Below are 23,811 nucleotides of genomic sequence, written 5' to 3' on the forward strand. Positions count from 1 at the left end.
GGGGAATAATATGCTATTAGTCTGAAAGGGTTGGATAGATGAAGAAGAGTTTGTATTTGATTACAGAGACAAGAGAAAGCCACTGCAGGTTTTTGAAGGAAAGCGACACAGTCAGATGGCAGCTTATGGATAAGTGAGGTTGCAGACTTGAGAGAATGTGATTTTTAGGAATTTGTTATATCCTAGGCAAGATATGATGAGAACTTGAACTAGGGTTGTGGCTGTGTAATCGGAGAGAAGGGAACAGATGTGAGAGATGTCATGGAAGTATAATCAGGACTTCACAGTCAACTTAACAGTTGACTGGATAAGAAGATGAAGTAAAGTATAGAGTTGAGTATCACTCTAAGGTTGCAAATTTGGGTGACCTAAAGAATGTGGTAGCTTTGACAGAAACTGAGTGACTGTGTGACTGAGCAAAAGTCAATTTCCGTCTGCCTCAGTTTCCTCATCTATAAAATAGGGATAATAATAGTACTTACCTTCCAGAGTCATAATGAGAATTAAATGAGATAATACAAATATTACGATATTTGTAAAGTGTTCTACCTGTCACATAGTAGGAACTTAATGTTTATTTCCTTTTATTTTTCTAGTAGTCTAGCGCTGAAAGAGAAGATACACACACAGGCACACACGCACAAACATAGCAATAGTTTGAAGGAATGCCAGGATCAAATGTATTTTTTTAAGAATGGGGTGAATCTGAGTATGTTTAGCTATTATTATTACTATTATAGTTGGCCAATAGATAAGAAAAAATTGGAGGTAAAAGAAAGGGAATGATACTAGGGGTAAGCTCTTGGCAGACACCAGAAGGAAGGGAATCAAGAGTTGAGGTATTAGATTTGGCAAGAAGGATTGCCTTTTATCAGTCTGAAGCAAAGAAGAGAGGATGAGGGATGATAAAGTGAGGTTTTGAAGTATGGAGTAGGGGGGATAAGAGTGAATTTTTAAAGGATACCTCTATTCTTTGGAAAACAGGAAATGAGGTCCTCTGCTGAATGAAAAGGGGGAAGAGATGGCATACATAGGAGGCCTGAGTTTAGAATAATCACTATGAAGAATGTGATGTCAACAAGAGAAGAATAATTCAAGAGTAGCTGATAGTGTTCATTTGATCTAATCAATAATAGGACCAAGGCATGTATTTAAGAGGATATCATCATGCATGATAAGTCCCAAGGTAAGAATGAAGGCAGGGATTAAGATGGAGAGGAAAGGCTATGAATCTGGAGCTAAACTGGAAAAAGACTGGTATAACAGTATAAAGGCTTCAGAGAGAATGATAAAGAAGGATGAAGTGAACATCAAAGGAAGAGAGGCTGCCTAGTAATGGTGGCAAAGTGACAGTCTAGAAGAGGATATGAGGAGCAAGAAATATACTTATTGCTCTCTTTTGGCCTATTGCTTTGGAAGGCTTGAAAGAAGGAATATCCAACAGTAGGAAGAGTACCTAAGGATAGAATATCTTTTGGGGAGAGCCAAATTTCCAACAGCAGAAGAGGAAAAGAGTGTGAAAATAAGGGATCTTGGATAAAATGATTTTCATTTTCAATTGTGGAACAAGAGAGCAGAGGAGAATTTAGACTTTGAAAGCACAGGATTTAAGTGGATAAGGAAGAAATTTCTCCTTACTATGGAAAGAAATATAAATGGGAGATTTAACCCAGAAGATGGTGACTTTAAAATACAGAGTTTCAGGGAAGGGAAGGGAAGCTGGCAAACTGCCCACCATAAGATGAATGACCAGTTGATATTTCAAAGGGAACAAAGTAAAATCAAAACAGGTGTTATAGTATGGGAGAGCACTGGAGGGTAAAGGGACAGGAAATCATGGTTGCTAAGAACTGAAAGCCAGGAAGTGAGAGAGGAAAGAGGACCAGTCTTGAAGTTAGGAAGTCCTGGGTTCAAGGCCTGCTAGAGGACACATGTAAGCTGTGTGACTATGGGCAAGGCAGTGCCCTCAATGGCACAGACAACAAACTCTAAGGCTATACGTTACAAATAAGTGCTGATCTGCAACACTGGAAAATTCCACATACAAGTGAAATCACCCTACCTCTAAAGAAAATTAAAACTATTTCCCAGGTGCTTATTGTATAATTGTAAGTAAAACCACATGTGATAATTACATTCATATCAGATTTTTAATAGACTGGAACTAGAAGGGAAATCCAGAGGTTACTGGTCTATAGCATCTGTTACAAGTGGTTTTCTGGACTCCTTTGAGAATAGGAAATCCACTAAACCAGCTTTTTGACAGCTGTGTAAAGTACCTGTAAATCCTAGCATTCTGCACTTGGCAGTTCCCAAGTTCTTTGTCTTTTCATTGTCTGTGTCTCTTTTTTCTTCCCAGTTTTTACTATCTACTTGGAGTAGATAGTACCGGAAAAAAGGGCTTGGTAAATGGTGGTGCAGCCTAACGATGTGACTGAGGACTTTCTATACTCAATAATCTTAAAAGACAGACACCTAAGAATCTGGTTAGTGTTAAGTCAAACACTTCCCAGTGACAAACAGTTGGACTGGGTGATTTCAAATCCCCCAGAATGGGTTACTTTATGGCCCAGAAAAAGCAAAGAAACTAAAACCTCCCAAAGGGCCTATTTGCTGAAGGGACCTCCCCGGACCGCATGCACTAAACAAACAACAGCAAAAACCCGGGGGATCCAAGCTGCGGAGGAAGGAGGGGGGCGGCATATGTACGCACCAGCGTACTTCTCGCGACGGGTCAGAGGTAGAGGTTGGCGAGGAGTGGTCTTTCTTCTACCTCCTCCTATGCCCATCCCAGACTTTCTGGCCTGTGGGAGGCCTGGGGCCTAGGCCAAACAAGGCGCCGTGACTCAGCCCCTGCCGTCCGCCAACTAGTCCGGCCTCCCCCTCTCACCTTGGCCATACTCTCGCACTCCGGCAGGCGCTGGTCAACAGTTGCGCTGTAGTCTACTTCCATCTTCACGATGCGCCCATCTGCCCGCTCCGCTCCGCCGTCCGCCATGGTCGCTGCTCGAGTTTGAGAGCCTCCTCCGATGCCGAAGCCGCCACAGACGCTGCCGTATCACCACTCACCCCAAACAGGATCCGCCGCCTCTCCACAGCCAGTCACACTCGGAATTCGTACAGGCGCGGAGAAGGGCGCCCCGACCAAGGCCTCCCCGAAGGACCCCTCTGCTTAGACAGGCATTGCGGCGGACACCAGGAAGGGGCGGGGCCAGCTCCCGAGGGGCTATGGCGCTCCGCCCAGAGATTCTGGGTTCTGGTGGTAGTGTATATTCTTTCTCAGAACTGTCCTGTTTCCTTCACAGAGGCACAGACTTTAACCTACGTCTAGCTGTCAGGCTGTCATTTAGAGATGATCCTTCTTCTGCTTTGTGCTATGTGGTCAAAGAAGGCCCAAGAAAAAATGATAGTAATATATCTAATATCTACAGAGCGTTTTAAGATTTATAAAGCCCTTTACATACAATTATCTCAATAATTGTAAGAACAAAGTTATGGACAGAGCTCAGGACTTTGTTGGGAAGATTTGGGTGCCTGCCTTGCAAGACTGTACACCTTTTTGGCCAAGTCAATTGACCTGGGTTTCCCTGTCACAGAGTTGTGTGCCCCATTTTATTATTGAAGAAACCCAGGTCAAGTGACTTGCCCAGGGAAAAGCACAGCCAGCAAGATATGCACCCAACTTTCCCCAACAAAGTCCTTAGCTCTGTTCACAACTTTAAAAATAATTTATATGTATATATATGTATAATTTTATTATAATTATATATACACAAATCTATATAGTTCTTTTTTTCACTTAAACACTTCCCTGTCCTCACCAAAAAAGGGAACATTTCCATACTATCCACAATTAACTGCTGCCAAATCTTTGATGAAAAAAAAAATCAGTTTCAAGATGTAGTAATGACTTTTTTTTAAAAGACTGCTCCTATGTTTTTTCCACCATTAAACCAATGTTAGTGGCAAGAACAAAAAAAGAGAGATTGTGACATTTGACTCAATACTGGTGGTGCATTGCTCTCAGTGGTCCTGCTGTTCCAGGACTTGTGAACTACCACTTTGAGGGGAAGATTTTGAAGATGATATTCACCAAGGTTATGTATAGTGAGGCCCAAGATGGCTGATTGTAATAGATTTGGAGTAAAGGCCTGGCTACCTGTGTGACCTCTGGCAAATTATTTTCCCTCTGGGCCTCAGTTTCCTTATCTATAAGAGATCTCACATCCCATGGTTAACTCTCTCTCTCTCTCTCTCTCTCTCTCTCTCTCTCTCTCTCTCTCTCTCTCTCTCTCTTTTCTCCCTATCCCTTGCCCCTCCCTCATTACTACTGATAAATTGCTACTCTTTTCTTTTCTTTAAAAAATTTTTAAATTAAAAAAAAATTAAGTTTAATTAATTAATTTAGCATATTTTTCCATGGCTACATGAGTCATGGTCTTTCCCTTCTCTCCTCTCACCCCCCTCCCTTAGCCAATGAGCATTTCCACTAGGTTTTACATGTGTCATTGATAAAGACCTATTTCCATATTATTAATACTTAAATTGCTACTCTTTTTAAGGTAGATAGAAAGCCAACAATTTAAGTCTCTATAGCAAATTAGCTAAGATGAACCTCTTCCAGATCAGTCTGTGTTAACATCAATTGATAATATTGAATCAAAAGGTATTTTGTTGATAGTAATATATGATAAAATATGGCTTTAAGGGGGCAGCTGGGTGTCTCAGTGGATTGAGAGCCAAGCCTAGAGATGGGAGGTCCTAGGTTCAAATCTGGCCTCAGACACTTCCCAGCTGTGTGACCCTGGGCAAGTCACTTGACCCCCATTGCCTAGCCCTTACCACTCTTCTGCCTTGGAGCCAATACACGGTATTGACTCCAAGATGGAAGGTAAGGATTTAAAAAAATAAAAAAATAAAAAAATAAAATAAAATATGGCTTTAGTACTTTTCTTAAAAATTAGAAAACTCACAATTGAGAACTTCTGGGTAAACATGGCAGCAGTCTAGACACAAGACTCTTCCTCTCCTCAGCACCCACCAATATAGACTACCTCAAAAGACCAAAAAAACCAAATTCATAAGAAAGAAGGGATTTTACATAGGGTGCAGCATGGACGGTACATGGGATTTGGGCATTTCCACACTATAAGGGAGTGAAAAAGCTCCACCAAAGCCATGAGCTGATCTACCCTCCTATATTGAATCTGTGGAGCCAGAGTCAGAGCCAGCACACGCTAGAATCAGTGAGCGAGAGGTACCTCTAGAGTGAGTAATGGGCACCTCTAGGTCCTTGGAAGCTGACTAAGACCACCAAAGACCGACCCCTAAGAGTAGCTACACCTGAAACTCCAGCAGGCTGAAGAGTGCAGACCGTGGGCACTCACAGGAAGATAATAAAGAGAAGGGAAGCAAACAGCAGAAGCTGCGGAGATATGAGAGCTTACCTCAGGTAAAGTCCTTGCTCCTTCCTCCATACACAGAGAGCCTGCCCATCTCACTCAGATTTCTGACTAAAAAGGGAAGGAAAAACCTCCACAGTGATGGAAAATTGTGCCTAGGAGCAACAACCTCCCTCCAAGAAAAACAGGAAGAAGGGACTGACCATCGAAAATTTTTACAGAAGAAAAACCCAGACTACAGAGGAAATACAGGAGGAAATTCAAATAAACCTTCCAAAAAAATTGAAATTGTCCACAAGCTCTTGAAGAATTTAAATGGGAGTCAAAAAGATAAGATAATTCTTGCTTTCTGGGAAGAAAAGTGGGAAATAACAGTTTAAAGGACAAGAACTCCCAATTGAAGAAACAGTTGGAAGTCACAAAAAGCAGAATAGACCAAACTGAAACAGAAAATCAGTCTTTAAAGACCAGAATTAGGCAACTGGAAGACAGTGATCTTGCAAAACAGCAAGAATTAATAAAGCAAAGTCAAAAGACTGACAAAATAGAAGAAAATATAAAATATCTCACTGACAAGATGACAGAGCAGGAAAACAGAGCAAGGAGAGACAATTTGAGAATCATTGGTCTACCCGAAAAGCCAGAAATAAACAGAAATCTTGACATCATATTACAAGAAATCATCCAAGAAAACTGGCCTGATGTCCTTGAACAAGGGGGCAAAACAAATATTGAAAGAGTTCATAGAACACTCTCTACATTAAATCCTCAAAAGACAACTCCCAGGAATGTAATTGCCAAATTCCAGAGCTTTCAAGCTAAGGAGAAAACTCTATAAGAAGCCAAAAAGAGACAATTCAGATACAGAACCAAGGAGCACCAATCAAGGTAACTCAAGACCTGGCAGCTTCCACACTAAAGGACCACAAGGCCTGGAACATGATATTCAGAAAGGCAAGAGAATTGGGTCTTCAACCAAGAATCAGCCATCCATCAAAACTGACTATATACTTCCAGGGGAAAGTATGGGCATTCAACAAAATAGAAGATTTTCAAGTATTTGTAAAGAAAAGACCAGAACTAAGTGGAAACTTTGATATCCAAACACAAAGATCAAGAGAAACATGAAAAGGTAAATAAGAAAGAGAGGGAAAAGAGGGAAAATGTTTTTTTTTTTAATTTAAACTCTCTTCTTTAAAGGCTCCAATTAGATCAAATTATATATACACGTATATATATATATATATATATATATATATATATATATATATATATATATATATATATATATGGGGAAAATGTTACTTGTAACTCTCAAAAATTATATTCACTATTATAGTAATTAGAAGAATCATTCACAGGAAGAGATTGGGGCATTAATGGCTATAAGATGACATGCAAATAAGAAGAAGGGAGGGGGGGAATCAAGGATGGCACCAAGAGATACTTGAAGAAATAAAATAAATAGGATAATCTTTATCACACAAAGATACACATGGGAAGGGGAGGGGAAGAATACTCTTATAAAAAGGAGAGGAAGAGAGTGCTAATAGGTAATACTTAAACCTTACTCTCAGTGAAATCAATTCTGAGAGGGAAGAGCATCTAGATATATTGGGGTCGTGAATTCTAACTTATCCTACAGGGAAAGGGAGAAGGGAAAACTAAGGGGGAGGGGGGAGGGAGTACAAAAGGGGAGGGAAAGAGAGGGGGAAGGAACTTAACAGACCCTAAAAAACCAAGAAGGGAACAAAAAGGGAGGGGCCAGAAAGGGAAGCATATTAAAGGAGGGGATTAGGGGGACTGATTAAAAGTAAACCACTGGTTTAAAAGGATATAGCAAAAGAAGAAAGGGCAGAACTAGGAGAGGATATCAAAATGCTGGGGAATACACAAGTGACAATCATAACTTTGAACATGAATGGGATGAACTCACCTATAAAATGAAAACAAATAGGAGAATGGATTAGAATCCAAAATTCTACCATATCTCGTATACAAGAAACACACCTGAGGTGGGTAGATACTCACAAGGTTAGAATTAAAGGTTGGAGCAAAACCTATTGGGCCTCAACTGAAAGAAAGAAGGCAGGAGTTTCAATCATTTCTGACAAAGGCAAAGTAAAAATAGATCTGATTAAAAGGGATAGGGAAGGTAAATACATCCTGATAAAAGGGAGTATAGACAATGAGGACATATCAGTAATCAATATGTATGCACCAAATGGTATAGCATCCAAATTTCTAAAGGAGAAACTAGTGGAATTCAAGGAGGAAATAGATACTAAAACAATACTAGTGGGAGACCTAACTTACCACTATCAAATTTAGCTATATATCTCCAACACATCTCAGCAGCAAAAATTAGAAAGAGAAATTCCATTTAAAATCAGTGTAGACAATATAAAATACTTAGGAATCTATCTGCTGAGACAAACACAGGAACTATATTAACGCAACTACAAAACACTTTCCACACAATTTAAACTAGATCTAAACAATTGGAAAAACATTAACTGCTCTTGGGTAGGGCGAGCTAACATAATAAAAATGACCATCTTACCCAAACTTATTATTTATTTAGTGCCATTTCCATTGAACTACCAAAAAACTTTTTTACTGAATTAGAAAAAAAACATAACAAAGTTCTTTTGGAAGAACAAAAGATTAATGATATCCAGGGAAATAATGAAAAAAACTGCGAAGGAAGGTGGCCTTGCACTATCAGATCTCAAACTATACTATAAAGCAGTGGTCATCAAAACAATATGGTACTGGTTAAGAGACAGAAAGGAGGATCAGTGGAATAGACTTGAGGTAAATGATATCAGCAAGAGAGTCTATAACAAGCCCAAAGATCCCGGCTTTTGGTACAAAAATCCACTATTTGGTAAAAACTCCTGGGAAAATTGGAAGACAGTGTGGGCGAGATTAGGTTTGGATCAATGTCTCACATCCTACACCAAGATAAACTCATAATGGGTGAATGACTTGAACATAAAGAAGGAAACTATAAGTAAATTATGTGACCACAGAATAGCATACATGTCAGATCTTTGGGAAAGGAAAGATTTTAAAACCAAGCAAGAACTAGAAAAAATCACAGAGTGTAAAAGAAATAATTTTGATTACATCAAATTAAAAAAAATTACAAACAAAACCAATGCAACTAAAATTAGAAGGAAAGCAACAAATTGTGAAAAAATCTTCATGACAAAAGCCTCTGACAAAGGTCTAATTACTCAAATTTATAAAGAGCTAAATCAATTGTACAAAAAAATCAAGCCATTCTCCAATTGATAAATGGGCAAGGGACATGAATAGGCAATTTTCAGTTAAAGAAATCTAAACTATCAATAAGTATATGAAAAAGTGTTCTAAATCTCTTATAATCAGAGAGAAGCAAATCAAAACAACTCTGAGGTATCACCTCACACCTAGCATATTGGCTAACATGACATCAAAGGAAAGTAATGAATGCTGGGGGGGATGTGGCAAAGTTGGGACATTAATGCATTGCTGGTGGAGTTGTGAATTGATCCAACCATTCTGGAGAGCAATTTGGAACTATGCCCAAAGGGCATCTAAATACTAAATACTAAATACTGTCTGCCCTTTGATCCAGCCATAGCACTGCTGGGTTTGTACCCCAAAGAGATAATAAGGAAAAAGACTTGTACAAGAATATTCATAGCTTCGTTCTTTGTGGTGGCAAAAAATTGGAAAATGAGGGGATGCCCTTCAGTTGGAGAATGGCTGAACAAATTGTGGTATATGTTGGTGATGGAATACTATTGTGCTCAAAGGAAAAATAAAGTGGAGGAATTCCATGGGAACTGGAACAACCTCGAGGAAGTGATGCAGAGTGAGAGGAGCACAACCAGGAGAACATTGTATACAGAGACTGATACACTGTGGTATAATCGAATGTAATGGACTTCTCCATTAATGGCAATGCAGTGATCCTGAACAACCCAGAGGGATCTATGAGAAAAAACACTATCCACATTCAAAGGAAAAACTGTGGGAGTAAAAACACAGAAGAAAAACAACTGCTTGATTACATGGGTCGAGGGGGATATTATTGGGGATATAGACACTAAAGGAACAAAACATCAATGTGAAAACATCAATGACATGGAAATAGGTTCTAATCAAGGACACATGTAATACCCAGTGGAATTTCACATCAGCAATGGGAAGAGTGGTGGGAGAGGAGGGAGGAATAGAATATGATTTTTTAAACCAAGGAATAATGTTTGAAATTGACCAAATTTAAAAAATTAGAAAACTCAGGTTGAAGGACAATGTCTTCTTTATTATAATACAAGAAGTGCTGGACAATTAAAGAGTGTCTGGCTAGATACTGAAAAAAAGTTTTCCTTAAAAAGAATGTCAAGGTTCATGGGTTTAGGGGGATATGATTGGGGATGTAGACCCTAAATGAAAATCCTAGTGCAAACATCAACAACATCAAAATAGGTTCTGATCAAGTACACATTTAATACCCAGTGGAATTGTGCATGGGCTATGGGACAAGTGGGAGTAGGGGAGAGAGGGATAGAATATGATTCTTGTAACCAAGGAATAATGTTCCAAGTTGACTAAATAAAATTTTAAAAAAATGTCAAGAATCATTGCACATGCAATGTTACTGAAACAAAGACTCAATAATTCAAGTGGTATCTCTAAAATTTCTTTGAAACAAGGGCTCAATTACTATAGTTAATCATGGTATTTTTATAGCATTTTAAAAAAACGTAGGCCCTGTCACAAATGGAGAAACTATTTGGAAAAAAAAATTCATGCCTTTTGTTTCAGGCCAAAATAACTGATCTACTCTTTTGTTGACTTTGAAGTGTCTAGAGGCAAAAAAAAAAAAGTAAAATTTGAATTTTATTCATTATGGACATGTTAAGTTTTTTAAACTATACGCATTGGTACAAAGCCACCAGGATTTTTTATGTGAAGGAATTTGATTAGATGACATCATTGTCAATAGAGTTTTATCATAAGTGAATTTTACTACATAGCCAAAAGCAATTATATTTTGAAAGGAGCTCTTTCTGTATTTATCAAACTCTTGATAAATGGGTTCTACTAGAAAAAACTGCTTTTGGGACATTTTTTGTGTAGTTTTCTTTCTTTTTAAAACTTAATTTTAATCTTATTTTTACTCATATATTTTGTTTTTATATCACCTTCATTTCTGAACATATATTTCCCCCTTCTCCCTGAGTAAGCTCTTGCTTCTAATAAAGATTAAAGAAAAGAGAAACAGTTCACCAAAACCAACTATTTGAGTAGGATTCTTGATAAAGGATTAAAAATTTGCATATTAATTTCATAAAGTCAGCCACACTAAATTTTTTAAAAGTATATTCACAACATGCAATGTTATGCACCACCATGGAGATCCTTCACTAACACATACAATTTATGCAAAATCCTAACCCTAACAGTACACTAATGTACCAAACACATAACTCTAACCAAGTCTCAACCCCAACAGAAATTCTGATACCTAAATGAGACCCATTTGAAACATCATGCTAACTTTAACTTTAACCTTAGATTTTAAGCTAAAACAAAGAAAATCAGAACAAGACATCAACTCTGTCACAAATGTAACTTTCACAATGAAACTAAAGCAAATAAGAACCACATGGAATCCCTTCACTAACATATACAATACACGCTGAATCCTAACCCTAACCCTACACTAAAGTACCTAAGCCTAAACAAATCTCAACCCCAACAGTAATTCTGAAACCAAAATGAGAGCCAATTCAAAACATCAAGTTAACATTAACCCTAATCTTAGATTTTAAGCTAAAACAAGGCAAATCAAGACACAAACAACAACTCTGCCCCAAATGTATCTTTCATGAAGAAACTAAGGTAAATAAGAACCAACATGGAGATCCTTCACTAACACATAAAATACATGCTTAAATCTAACCCAAACCTAACCTTACCCTTACACTAATGTACAGTACACATAACCCTAAACAAATCTCAACCCCAACATAATACTGATACCTACATGAGAGTCAATTCGAAATATCATGTTAACATTAACCTATTCATAGATTTAAAGATAAAACAAAGCAAATCAGCACACGAACACCAACTTTGTCCCAAATATAACTTTGAGGATGAAATTAATGCAAATAGGAACCAACATTGAGATCATTCACTAAAACATACAGTACATACTGAAATCTAACCGAACCCTACACTAACGTACCATATTCCTCTTCCTAAACAAATGTATTTTTTATGATGACATTAACACAATTTGGAACCATCATGGAGACCCATCACTAACACATACAATACATGCTTAAATCTAAACCTAACCCTAACCATAACCTTAGGGTAAGGTACCATACAACTTATCCTAAACAAATCTGAAGCCCAACATTAATTCTGATACCTAAATGAGAGTCAATTTGAAACATCATGTTAACATTAACCTTAACATTAGATTTTAAGCTTTAATAAAGCAAATTGGTATATGGACACCAACTCTGTCCCAAATGTAATTTTTACAATGAAACCAACACAAATCAGAACAAACATGGAGATTCTTCACTAACACATACACTATGTAGCATCCCAAGCATATTCACATTTATGGATCATAAATGACTGTATGGCCACTGTGTCTCCAAGCATAAGGTCTTACCGATAAGGTTTGTGAAGGTAACCTTGACCTGACCATGAGGCCTGTTGCCTAAGACAAACTCATTAACATGTTCGGAGCACTCGCCCGGGAAAGCGCCGGTTATAATCTACACGCCCAAAAAGGTGTTACTCTCACCCCACTATCCAATCCTTATTGTCCATGCTTTGTTACTACATGCTTGAGAATACTTCCCTAATCAGAGGAAGGCAATAAATACAGAGGTGGCGACCTTGTATCTCTCTCTCTCTTTATCTCTCTCTCTCTCTCTCTCTCTTTCTTGGATCTTCAATCTTCTCTAGCAATGACTATGTCTCTCTCTCCTCTTAACCTTCTTCTTCCCCGAGGCTGTAACCATCTTGGCCTGCATTCCTTGTCTTGATCTCCTCATCTACCTCGGGTTCCTTTGTACTCATATTCTCCTATCAAGGGAATATCATAGGTTTGCCTGCCTATTCAAACACTGACTTGTCCGTGTCTTTCATTCTCCACCCTGGTTCTCGATTCCTATCTCTCCTCGGGTCCCATCACAAAGGTGAACCCCTTCCCTTGTGGGACTCTGCTGGTCAGGGAAGTCCATAAGTGACACCCCACACACTACTTAAATCTAACACTAACCCTAACCTTACACTAAGGTACCATACCACTAATCCTAAGCAAATCTCAAGCCCAACAGTAATTCTGATACCTAAATGAGAGACAATTCGAAACATCAAGTTAACATTAATCCTAACCTTAGATTTTAAGCTAAAACAAAGCAAATCACAACACAAACTCCAACTGTGTCTGAAATATAACTTTCACAATGAAACTAACAAAAATCGGAACAAACATGGAGACATTTCACTAAAGCATACATTGCATGCTGAATCCTAACCCTAACCCTAACCCTACTCTAATGTACAATACACCTAACCCTAAACAAATCTCAACCCCAACATTAATTCTGATACCTAAATGAGAGCCAATTTGACACATCATATTAACATTAACCCTAACCTTAGATTTTTAGCTAAAACAAAGCAAAGTGAAGCAGTACACGATCACCCGCTCTGTGCCAAATGCAACTTTCACAATGAAACTAATGCAAATAGGAACCATCATGGAGAACCATTACTAACAGATACAATACATGTTGAATACTAACACTACCCCTATACTAACATACCATACACCTAAGCCTAAACAAATCTCAAGTCCAACAATAATTCTGATTTCTAAATGAGAGCCAATTTGAAATACCATGTTAACATTAATCTGTTAATGTTAAAAACTGTAAATGCCAAACTCTGTAAAGCTTTTGGCCAAACAGTAAGGATAGTTTTAGTGTTTTGACTTAAAATCTAAAATAAGTGGTCACCATGGGAAATTCCCAAATATGAAAAATACCCAAGTCAGCTGGGGTTTATGGAGATTTTAATTAATATAAATGAAGGAATTAAGGGAAGGAGAGAGAGAGAGAGAGAGAATAGCCAAGCAGTAGAGAAGGGCCTAGGCCAAAATGGCCTAGGCTTGAGCCTAAGGGAGAGCGAGTCAGTCTTTATCACTCACCACAAAATCGTCTTCAAGCAAGCTCCAGTCCTTCGAACTCCGAACTCCAAGTAACTCCAACTAACTTCCGCCTATAACTCTATTACCTGAACTGACTTCTCCTTTTAAAGAAATTTTCTCTTGGTTTTGCTAATGCTCTAGACTTAAGAAAGTGATGAAGAAAAATGTTAAAAATTCAGACAAAACTTTAAAATGTTTCAAGCTCTTCAAGAAAGGGCACCAGGAAAATCTTCATGAAGAATATAATTCCTGAGCTGTGTAAAGGCAAATGTAAAATCATGAATATAGGTGATGGTACAACATGTGTCAGAAATATAAGCAAGATCATAGAGTGCAGGAGATGGAATAACAAGGCTAGAAAAAAATTAGGACAAGGTTGTATATGGCTTTTAAATCTAAACTGAAGTTTATAGTATAAATATATATATCATATATTGTATATATATATATTTTTTTCTATTTTTTAAACCCTTATTGTTCATTTTAGATTCAATACTAAGTATGGTTTCCAAGGCAGAGCTAGGCAGTGGGAGTTAAGACTTGTCTATTGACATAGCTAGGATGTGTCTGAGGCCATATCTGATGTTCACCAGGACCTCCTTTCTCCAGACCTGGCTTTCTATTCACCCAACTTCTGTCCAAGAGTATATATTTTTTCACCAATGTCATATAGGAGCCACTGATTAGGAGAATCACATGGCCAGATCTTTTTTAAAGAAATTAATTTGGCAACAGTGTATAAAGTAGACTAGAATGAGAAGGGACTTGAGACAGAGAAACTAATTAGAGATATATTGTATTATGTGGGTGAGAGATAATGAGGGCCTGTAGCTGTGTGAGTTAAGGGAAACTTTGGGTCAGATGTGAAAGACATTGTAGTAATTTGTCAATAATTGAATATATTGACTAAAGGAGAGTATCATATCAATGATAATACCAAGGTTGCACACCTGGGATACTGAGGGTCTCTGACAGAAAGAAGAAAGCTTGGAGGGAAAAGGGTTTAGGGTTCAAAAATGTGTTCCATTTTAGACATGTTGAGTTTGAGATGTCTCCTTTTTATCAAGTTTGAAATGGTCAATAGGCAATTTGTAATAAAGTCAGGGGGAAAATTGGTTCTGGATATATAGATACGTGGGTCATTTGCATGGAGGTGATAGGTAAATCCTAGGAAGCTGATAAGGTTGTCAAGAAAGAAAGTGCAGAAGAAGAGTAGAAGGCTTAGCACGGTTCTTTAGAGAATGCCCAAGAAGAGTGAGATAGAAGAAAGAGGTAGAACCACGAATCACAGAAATTTGGAGAAGAGAGAGTATTGGGTTAACTGTGTTAAATACAACACAGAGTTCAAGAAAGATTAGGACTAATAAAATATTGTCAAATTTGTCAGTTAAGAGGTTGTTTAGATAGCATAATCCTTCACAGAATGAAGCCCTTGGACTTAGGTCCAGAATAGTGCTGGGCAAGCAGTGCTCCTAGAGTAGAATAGGGATTCCAAAGCACCAGAACAAAGCTTAGCCAGCAGGACAGATTCTCTGAACATAATGAAGCTTCCAAAAAACTAACAGGGGCAAGTGACAGCTACTGTGTACTGGAACACCATCTACAGGCAAATGTTCCTCAATTTTAATTGGGGTTTGGAGTCTACAAAGCACTTAGGTGATACTCTTGGCCTAAGGTTTATACCTGAAGTTTATGCCTCTCTTTGGCTCAAGTTTCCCCTATGATTCTCCAAAAACCACAAAAAATATCAGTATCTGAAAAATAAAGGAGCAATGCCCCCAGATAAAGGAGAGCAACAAGACCATATCAACCTCATAAAATTCATAAAAAGAGAATATACAAGCAAGGGATATAATTCAGAAACTAAAGTAGAAAAGATGAATAAATGAAATAAAACACCAACTAGTAAATATACTAATACACAAATACTCTGCTCTCTCTTGTTAATTTGGAACATGTCTATACATGTTCACTGAATTCAGGAATCAATCCCTGTCAACATTCTCTAATAAACAATACAGGATAACCCCTGGGGTGGGTGATACAGTGTCTGATATATGTAAGATGGCTTTTCTCCTCCTAAAATGAGTAGTGATTTCTCTAACAGTGAAATAAAATCATCCTCCCACCCCTGTCTCTCTTCCTCTTAACCTAGGTTTACCCTTAAGGAGGAGGGTTATAAAAAACTAGTGTAGGGTTGGCTCAAACCCTGGAAGGGAAAAAATGCCATCTGGGCTTGGTGTTTGTTTTTGGTTCCTTTCCCTTCTCCCTCATTTCTGTAGGAGAGGAATAGAATATTAATATTGAGAAACAAGGGATCCCTGAATCTAGAGAACATTTAGACCAGATGCTTATTAGGAGTAGTTTATCATTTGGAAATTAAGAAATTTATTTGGAATTATGTTACATTATTTTCTTTATTTCTTTTTTTAGTAGCCTTACCTAATGTCTTAGTGTCAATTCTAAGACAGAAGAATGGTAAAGGCTAGGCAATAGGGGTTAAGTGACTTGCCCAGGGTCATACAATGAGGAAATGTCAGGCCAGATTTGAGCCCATATCCTCCTGACTCCAGGCCTGGTGCTGCTTGATGTAGCTTTTCTATGAGAGACATAAAATCAAATATTTATATTCTTTCCTTAAAGTATGGATGGGTTTTAAAAAGTAACAATTTTTACAAAAGGTTGTATTTATTATCTTCCCTTTATAGCCAAGGAACATCATATAGCTAGTAAGTTGCTGAAGCCATATTTGAACTTAGATCTTTTTTACTCTAGGTCTAGAACTGTTTCCATTGTACCATTTACAACAGTACCATAAAACAAAAGAACACTCACCTGTATTGTTCTTATCTTTATCTTTATTATCTTTACTACCTAGCAGAAGTACTTGTTCAATGATTGAATTAAAGTAATAATACTCATTGTAGCAACATCTATATTGCATTTTAAGGTGTGTAATCATCTCATATGATCATTACAACAGTCCTCTTCCATTGTATAGATGAGGAAAGAGGATAAATGACTTGACTAGAGTCATAAAAGTAGTAAGTGTGAGGATAATTAAAATAACTACTTCATAGGGTTCTTGTGAAGACCACCTAAATTTAAAATTTACAAAGTACATATTTTAAAACACTACATATAGAATTAAAGCACCTTTAAAAACACAAAGGACACTATGAAGTAAGTCTCTTTAAGTGAGGATTTGAAGAAAGTGTTTTGTTTAATGTAAATGTAAATTAATTTTGACTTTGCTAACTATATATAAAAATAAGACTGATTCATCTTAAAAGTTGAATTTTAAGTCATCCATATAGTATCAGCTAAGACATGTAAAAATTAAATTTATATCTCTAATAAAATTATTACATTTTATGAGTTTTATTAAGGATCATTAGAAATCAAGGAATAAAGAGGATACAAAATAAAAACTACATGCCCATGACTGGTTAGCCATTTCAGCCATCCCCACCTTACCACCATACTTGCTGCATCATTGCAAAAGGAGAGAGAGGAAGTGGGAGGTGTTACTGCCAGTTAAATACCAATAATATGATCTTGCCAATGTGGAAACTCAGGAGAGATTATAGGGAATTCTGGGAAATACCAAGGATTTCTGAGGAATGAAGTCTAGGGTTCAAAATCTCCATTTATACAGAGAGTTGATTGAGATTAGCTGAAGCAGAGTGACAGCAGCACAAACTTCAATTATAAATGAGAAGAAATAGAGAAAACTATGGAAAAGATTTACTCTGAACTGGAAAAGATTTACTCAGAACCAGAAAAGATTTTCAGAAGAGTGAGGCACAGAGGAAAGTTGTACTTGAGTTGATGGTTTGCTTTGAACTATTATGTACTACCCCATTTGATTTTGTATATTCCTCCATTTGATTGTAAGCTTTGACCATTAGATTGTAAATTCCTAGAGGATAGGGATGGGCTTTTGCCTCTTTTTATATCCCCAACATTTAGCATAATGCCTGACACATAGTCGATGCTTAATAAATGTTCACTGAGAGATTAATTACAATAAGTTATGATTTACTGTTCTGAAACCCCAGGAAGAATCCAGCCAGAGACAATCAGAATTTTTGTTTCTTTACAGACTAGTAAATAATAAAAAAATGATCATGGATTCCTCTCAAAAACTGTTTTTAAACCTTTGATGGGTTTCAAAACAGTTGAAAATATGCTCTGTGATAGCTCAAAGAAAAATATTACATGCTAAGGTTGAAAAGGTGATGTTCTTTTCCTATTAAGTTTTTTTGTTGTTTTGTTTTGTTTTGATTTGATGTTTTTTAGTATCTTTTGTGTAAAGGATATGTGTGGATGTGATGTGCTGTTTTGCCCAGGTTGATTATCTTGTATCCACATGGTCTGTCTAGATGTGACTAGCAGGAAAGCAAAAATACTACTTTCCTTCACCTTCTCCAAGTGAGATTTTGATTCCTCTTAGGAGGGGAAACAAAAGGTTGAGACCAGAAACTTGCCACTATACTGTCCTTAGAGAGAGGGTAGGCTAGAATTGTCTGTATCTATTCCTTAAATACCATTAGTATAAAGGAAGTAATTTTTATGTTTAAGCTCTACTGATGATTACTGTCCCTTAACATAAAAGGACCCCAAGATATATACTCAAGGTCTGACTGCCAGTTCCACAGGACAACAGCAAGTAATCCATTTATTCAAAGAGCAAATAAAAGTAAAACAAAGGAAATATTGGAGACTTCCAGTCAAGATGGCAGCTTAGAGAAAGCTAAAGTTCAGAGCTCCAGAAACCCTTCCTTACCGATCTCAAACTGAATGCTCCTAGGGCACCTAAATTCAAAACAAACAACAGAATAGACCCCGGGAACCCTCCTTCTCCTGGACCTGGACCTGGATCAAAAGGTACGGCCCCCCCAAAAGCCATAACCTGAGATCACTCGGATCTAAAGGGTAGGCAAAAGGAAGGTCCCAGGACACATCCCCCCCAACCCAGAGCGCTGAATTCAAGGCAGCAGCAGGAACCTCAGGGCAGGCAAAAGGGCCTCGGGAGCTGGCTATTCTGAAGGCTGCACCCTGAAAACAATCTGAGCCAGTCTTGGGGGCACCAGACAGCAGGGAAACAGAGAGAGACAGGAGGAGCCTGTAGTCCCCTGACCAGATCCTTCCATCTGAGTCTCACTGAAGGTCCCTGCTCAGGGCATACTCACTCTGAAGGTAATCCTATCACCAGCCCTTGGAGCTTGAATTTTTCTAAGAAACCATTATTTCCTTAGAAAATAGGGATCATTTTATCTCCTCTTTACTTATCTTTATGCCTTTAATTTCCACATCTTGACTTTTTCTGTTGATAGCATTTATACAACTATAGCAAATAGTAGCAAAGAGTAAGCATCTTGTTTCTGTATTTATTTGGAAAATTTCTACCATGTCCTCTCTTGGTGTCCCCATTACTTGAGATGATCAATGGAAACCTTAGCCAGTAAGGCACCTAGAGAACAATGAATTAAGCAACATGCAACTGGGAGGCTCAGACCTCACAATATGAAACTAGAGAAGAAGTTAGTGCTGGGAAATGCTTCTTAGATCTCCAAACTCAAATCACCATTACCTTCATCTCCATGGGTCTACCTGAGAGCAGGCAGTAGAAAAATCCCTCATAGCTGTGATGATAGCCATGGGTATTGGGGATCAGGGAAGTCATTTCTCTATCACTTGGTGGCTTACCCCTGAGATCAGCAACCAGGAAATCCTGAAGGATATGGGTCTAAGATCTCGACATTGAGCAAAAAGGTTATTTCTTGGTCCTAAGGATGTTGATTTTCCAGGAGGAATGGGAGGTGATAAGGGAATCAATAGGGCTGATCAAGGGGTTAACAAGGATTCCTAGGTTTCCCCTTTAGGGAGAGACAAGAGTGAAATGTATTCCTGCTCTAAGAGTGATGCAAAGAAGGAAGAAAGGAAAAAAGAGGGCAGGGTAAACTCATAGAAGGAAAAGCAGAAAGCAGAACCCTAATGCCACCAAATTCTGGTTCAGATTTACACAAAGAAAATTAAGGTTGAACTTTCTCCCTAGTTTCATTTGTACCCCATCACACTCCTAAAAAACAAATAATTAAAAACCATGATGGATAAGATTCTTGATTTTGTAGTTTATTTTATTTTAGTTTTTTTTAAATAACAAATTTACATATAAGTTTTCTAAATTTATATTATTCATGCCTCCCTTCCTTCTTTCCTCCGCCCTCATAGAGTTGACAAGCAATTCAATCTGGGTTGTACATGTAATTATCACTCAATACCTACTTCCATGTTACTCATTTTTATAAGTGAATGCTCTTAGAAAACCAAAACCCCAAATCATATACTCAAATAAAGAAGTGATTATCATATATTTTCATCTGCATTTAAACTTCAACTGTGGTGTATAGTATTCTTTTTCATAAATCCCTCAGAATTGTCCTGGATCATCGTATTGCTATTAGTAGCAAAGTCTCTCACATTCCATAGTATTGCAATTACTGTCTATATGTTCTCCTGGTTCTGCATATTTCACTCTGCACCAGTTCACATAGGTCTTTCCAATTCTTTCTGAAATCATCCTGTTCATCATTTCTTATAGCTCAATAGTATTCCCTCAACATCATATATCACACTTTCTTCAGCCATTCTTTAATAAAAAGATATCTCTGTAGTTTCCAATTCTCTGCTACCACAAAAAGAGAAGCTATAAATATTTTGTACAATGGGTCCTTTCCCAGTTTTTATCTCTTTGGGATACAGACCTAATAGTGGTATTACTGAATAGAAAGATATGCATTCTTTTGTAACCCATTAAGCATAGTTCAAAATTGCCTTTAAGAATGGTCAAATCAATTCACAACTCCACCAGCATTGCATTAGTGCCCCAATTTTGCCACATTCCCTCCACACATTTATTTTTTTCCTTTACTGTCAGATTGGCCAATCTGTTAGGTGTAAAGCAGGACCTCAGAGTTCTTTTAATTTGCATTTCTCTAATCAGGAAGGATTTAGAACATTTTTTTCAAATGACTATTGACACCTTTGATTTCTTCATCTGAAAACTGACTAGTAATAAATATCCTTTGACCATTTATCATTTGAGGAATGACTTGGATTCTTATAAATTTAACTGAATTCTTTTTATGTGTAAGAAATAAGACTTTTACCAGAGAAACTGTTGTAATTTTTTTCACAGTTTATTCCTTTTCTTTTAATCTTGGTTGCATTGATTTTTGTTTGTTGAAAACCTTTTTAATTTAATATAATCAAAATTACTTATTTTACACCATGTAATGTTCTCTATCTCTTATTTGGTCATAAAAGCTTCCCTTCTCCATAGGTAAACTATTCTATATTCCCTTAATTTTACTTAAAATATCATTCTTTAAGTTTAAATCATATACTCATTTTTTACTTTATCTTGGGATAAGGTGTGAGATATTGATCTAAACCTAATTTTAGCCATAATGTTTTCCAATTTTCCCAGCCATTTTTTTCAAATAGTGAGTTCTTATCCTAAATGCTGGGATCTTGGGGTTATTAAACATTAGATTGCTGAGGTCATTTACCCCTAATCTATTCCATTGATGCACCCTTCTATTGCTTAGCCAGTACCAATTTGCTTTGATGATTATTGCTTTCTAGTATAGTTTAAAATCTGATAATGCTAGGTCACTATCCTTTCCATTTTTTCCCTATTAGTTCCCTTGGTATTCTTGACCTCTTGTTCTTCCAGATACATTTTGTTATTATTTTTTCTAGTTCGATAAAATATTTTTTGGTAGATAGGTATGAACAAGTAAATTATTTTAGATAGGATTTTCATTTTTATTATATTAGCTCAGCTTATCCATGAGCAATAATGTTTTTTTTCCAGTTTTTAAAATCTAATTTTATTTTTATGAAGTGTATGGTAATTGTGTTCATATAATTCCTGTGCTTGCCTTGGCAAATAGATCCCAAAATGTCTTTTATTGTCCAGAGTGATTTTAAATGGAATCTTTTCCTTTTAACTCTTGCTAATAAGTTTTGTTGAAAATTCAATTTTGTATTTTAAATTTATTTGTGATATAAAAGATCCATCTACTTCTGTTTTCGTAAAGTTTTATGCTTCTTTTGAAAGAATCCTATGATTTGTGATGTTTTTATTTTTAATATGATTAATAATGTTGATTGTTTCCCTAATATTGACATCCTTGCTGGCCTAATACAAATCTACTTGATCATTAGATTTCTTGAATAAAATGCTACACAGTCTGTTTGGTAGGATTTTATTATTTTGTATTATAGTCTTGTCAATCTGGAAAAATACAGAACCACTAAAGGATTCAGCAAAACCAAATCTTTCATCAGGAATGAGATAGGTCCATAATAATCTGCCACTACACAGAGCCAAGTGCCAAATACTACACGAGTTGAAACCCTGTGGCTCTGGGGGCAATATCTCTGAAAAGATCACAGGACAACATCTCTGAGAAGATCACCATGCTAGATTATTCTCCAAAGAATAATAGAACATAGGGATCTTATATACTGTAGTAGTCTCTCGGTAACCGAGGATGACGATTGTATTTGTGCGTTTTTATGCACAAAGACACTTGTGCATGAAGATTTAAGTGGAAAAGTCGATGCACAGAGACAGTCCCACTCTCTCAGCGTTGGAAGCCTGGGTCCAGTGGCACGAAAAGTCATTACACCTGGAGACTTCCTCAGCTGCATTGGATGGCCTTGTTGTCTTTTGTGCTCCAACACGCCCTAAGCACTCCACAGTGCTTTGCTGCGTCGCCATCTCAGCCATTGAACCTCCTTATTGGTTTCTTCCATCTGTTTGGCCGAAGCTGTCTTCACATGCTGGGTGAACAAAGCCCTGGTTCACCAGGGGTCTACGACCCGATGGCTACCCTCACAAGGTTTAGCCGGCCTGTCGAAGCCATTGCCCGGGGTGTGGCCGCTGCCGCATGCTAGCAGCTACTAGGAGCCACAAGTGAGAGCTGGGTGTCAGGTGGGGGTCAGAGGCTGGAGAGCTGCCCTAGAAGGGCGGGACAAGCCCTCCATACCAGAGATACTACCCCTCCCTGAGCACCCCATACACCCCTTCTTATATACTATTTGGGAAATTAAGCATATCAAACATACTCAGACAGTTTGTAAGCAGGCTTGAGAAAGAGGCTGTAGCCAGAGACTGGAGTATCAGGGAGTGGTCTACTACAATGGAGACTGAAAGGATGGCTCCTGCACAAGTATTGTTCTTCTTGGGAATGGATCTCTGATACAATGGGGGAAATTTCTAAGACTAAAAGGGTGATGAAACATTTGAGCATTTCTATTATTCCTATTCTGAACACTTAATGGGTGCTGGGAGATTCCTTATTCAGTCTAAGACAAAGTCACTTTGGGACTTCCCTTAAAGTAAGTTCCCAAGGGAAATGAGCAAACTTGGGGCTTCAAGAATTCATGTTGGAAATCTATTTTTATTAATGATATTGATCAATAGTTTAATTTTGCTTTATTTTTTTAGTTTGCATATTAGTAATATACTTGTATCATAGTAGATTGCTTTTTTCTTACTTTAAAAAATTAATTTGTGTAGTATTGGCACTAATTGTTCTTTAAAAGGTATTGGTAGAATCATGAGTATCAGGGATTTTTTCTTCCTTTGATAGCTTCAGCTAGCTGGCATTATGGATAGAGCACTTGGTTTATAGTCAGGAAAACTTGTCTTCTTGAGTTCTAATATGACCTCAGACATTTACTAGCTGTGTGGTCCTTTTCTTTAACATGTTTATTATGTGAGTTGTTCTATGGTATACTTACTACTATTTATGGCGTTATGATATGTTAAGATGTATTTACTATTTCTTCCTTTTTTACAACCATTTGTAATATATCTATTAGAAATATATACATTCTTAACAGTACCATTTAGTAGATGGGATAAGTCTTTTAGCTCTATTTTGTTCAAAATTTTCCTTAATTCTATATATTTCCCTTTGATTTATCTTTCTTATCCAAAAGAGGATACTAAAGTGTCCTGCTTTTACCCCATGTCTTCTTATAATTCAGTTAATTTTTCCTTTATGAATGCTGAGATTTGTACTTAATATTAAATTTGATTTATATTTATGCTTTCTTTCATTAATTACCTCTTTCCCTAATTCTCAT

At 37.2% G+C, this 23,811-nt stretch overlaps 1 protein-coding gene across 2 annotated transcripts in view; it reads right to left on the minus strand.

The window, feature by feature from the left end:
- Window positions 1-23,811, minus strand: part of PSMD12 (proteasome 26S subunit, non-ATPase 12) — a 132,627-nt gene that overhangs the window by 35,767 nt on the left and 73,049 nt on the right. The window contains exon 1 of one of the 2 annotated variants that reach the window (XM_001370342.5): window positions 2,891-3,202. The exons of the other annotated variant lie outside the window; for it this stretch is intronic. Coding sequence (XP_001370379.1) covers window positions 2,891-2,998 — 108 coding nt within the window. The 5' untranslated portion in view covers window positions 2,999-3,202. Of the gene's footprint in view, window positions 1-2,890; window positions 3,203-23,811 lie in introns of those variants that run through there. 2 annotated transcript variants of the gene reach the window in all.

This window comes from Monodelphis domestica, chromosome 2 (assembly GCF_027887165.1).
Source record: "Monodelphis domestica isolate mMonDom1 chromosome 2, mMonDom1.pri, whole genome shotgun sequence".
Lineage (NCBI taxonomy): Eukaryota > Metazoa > Chordata > Mammalia > Didelphimorphia > Didelphidae > Monodelphis > Monodelphis domestica.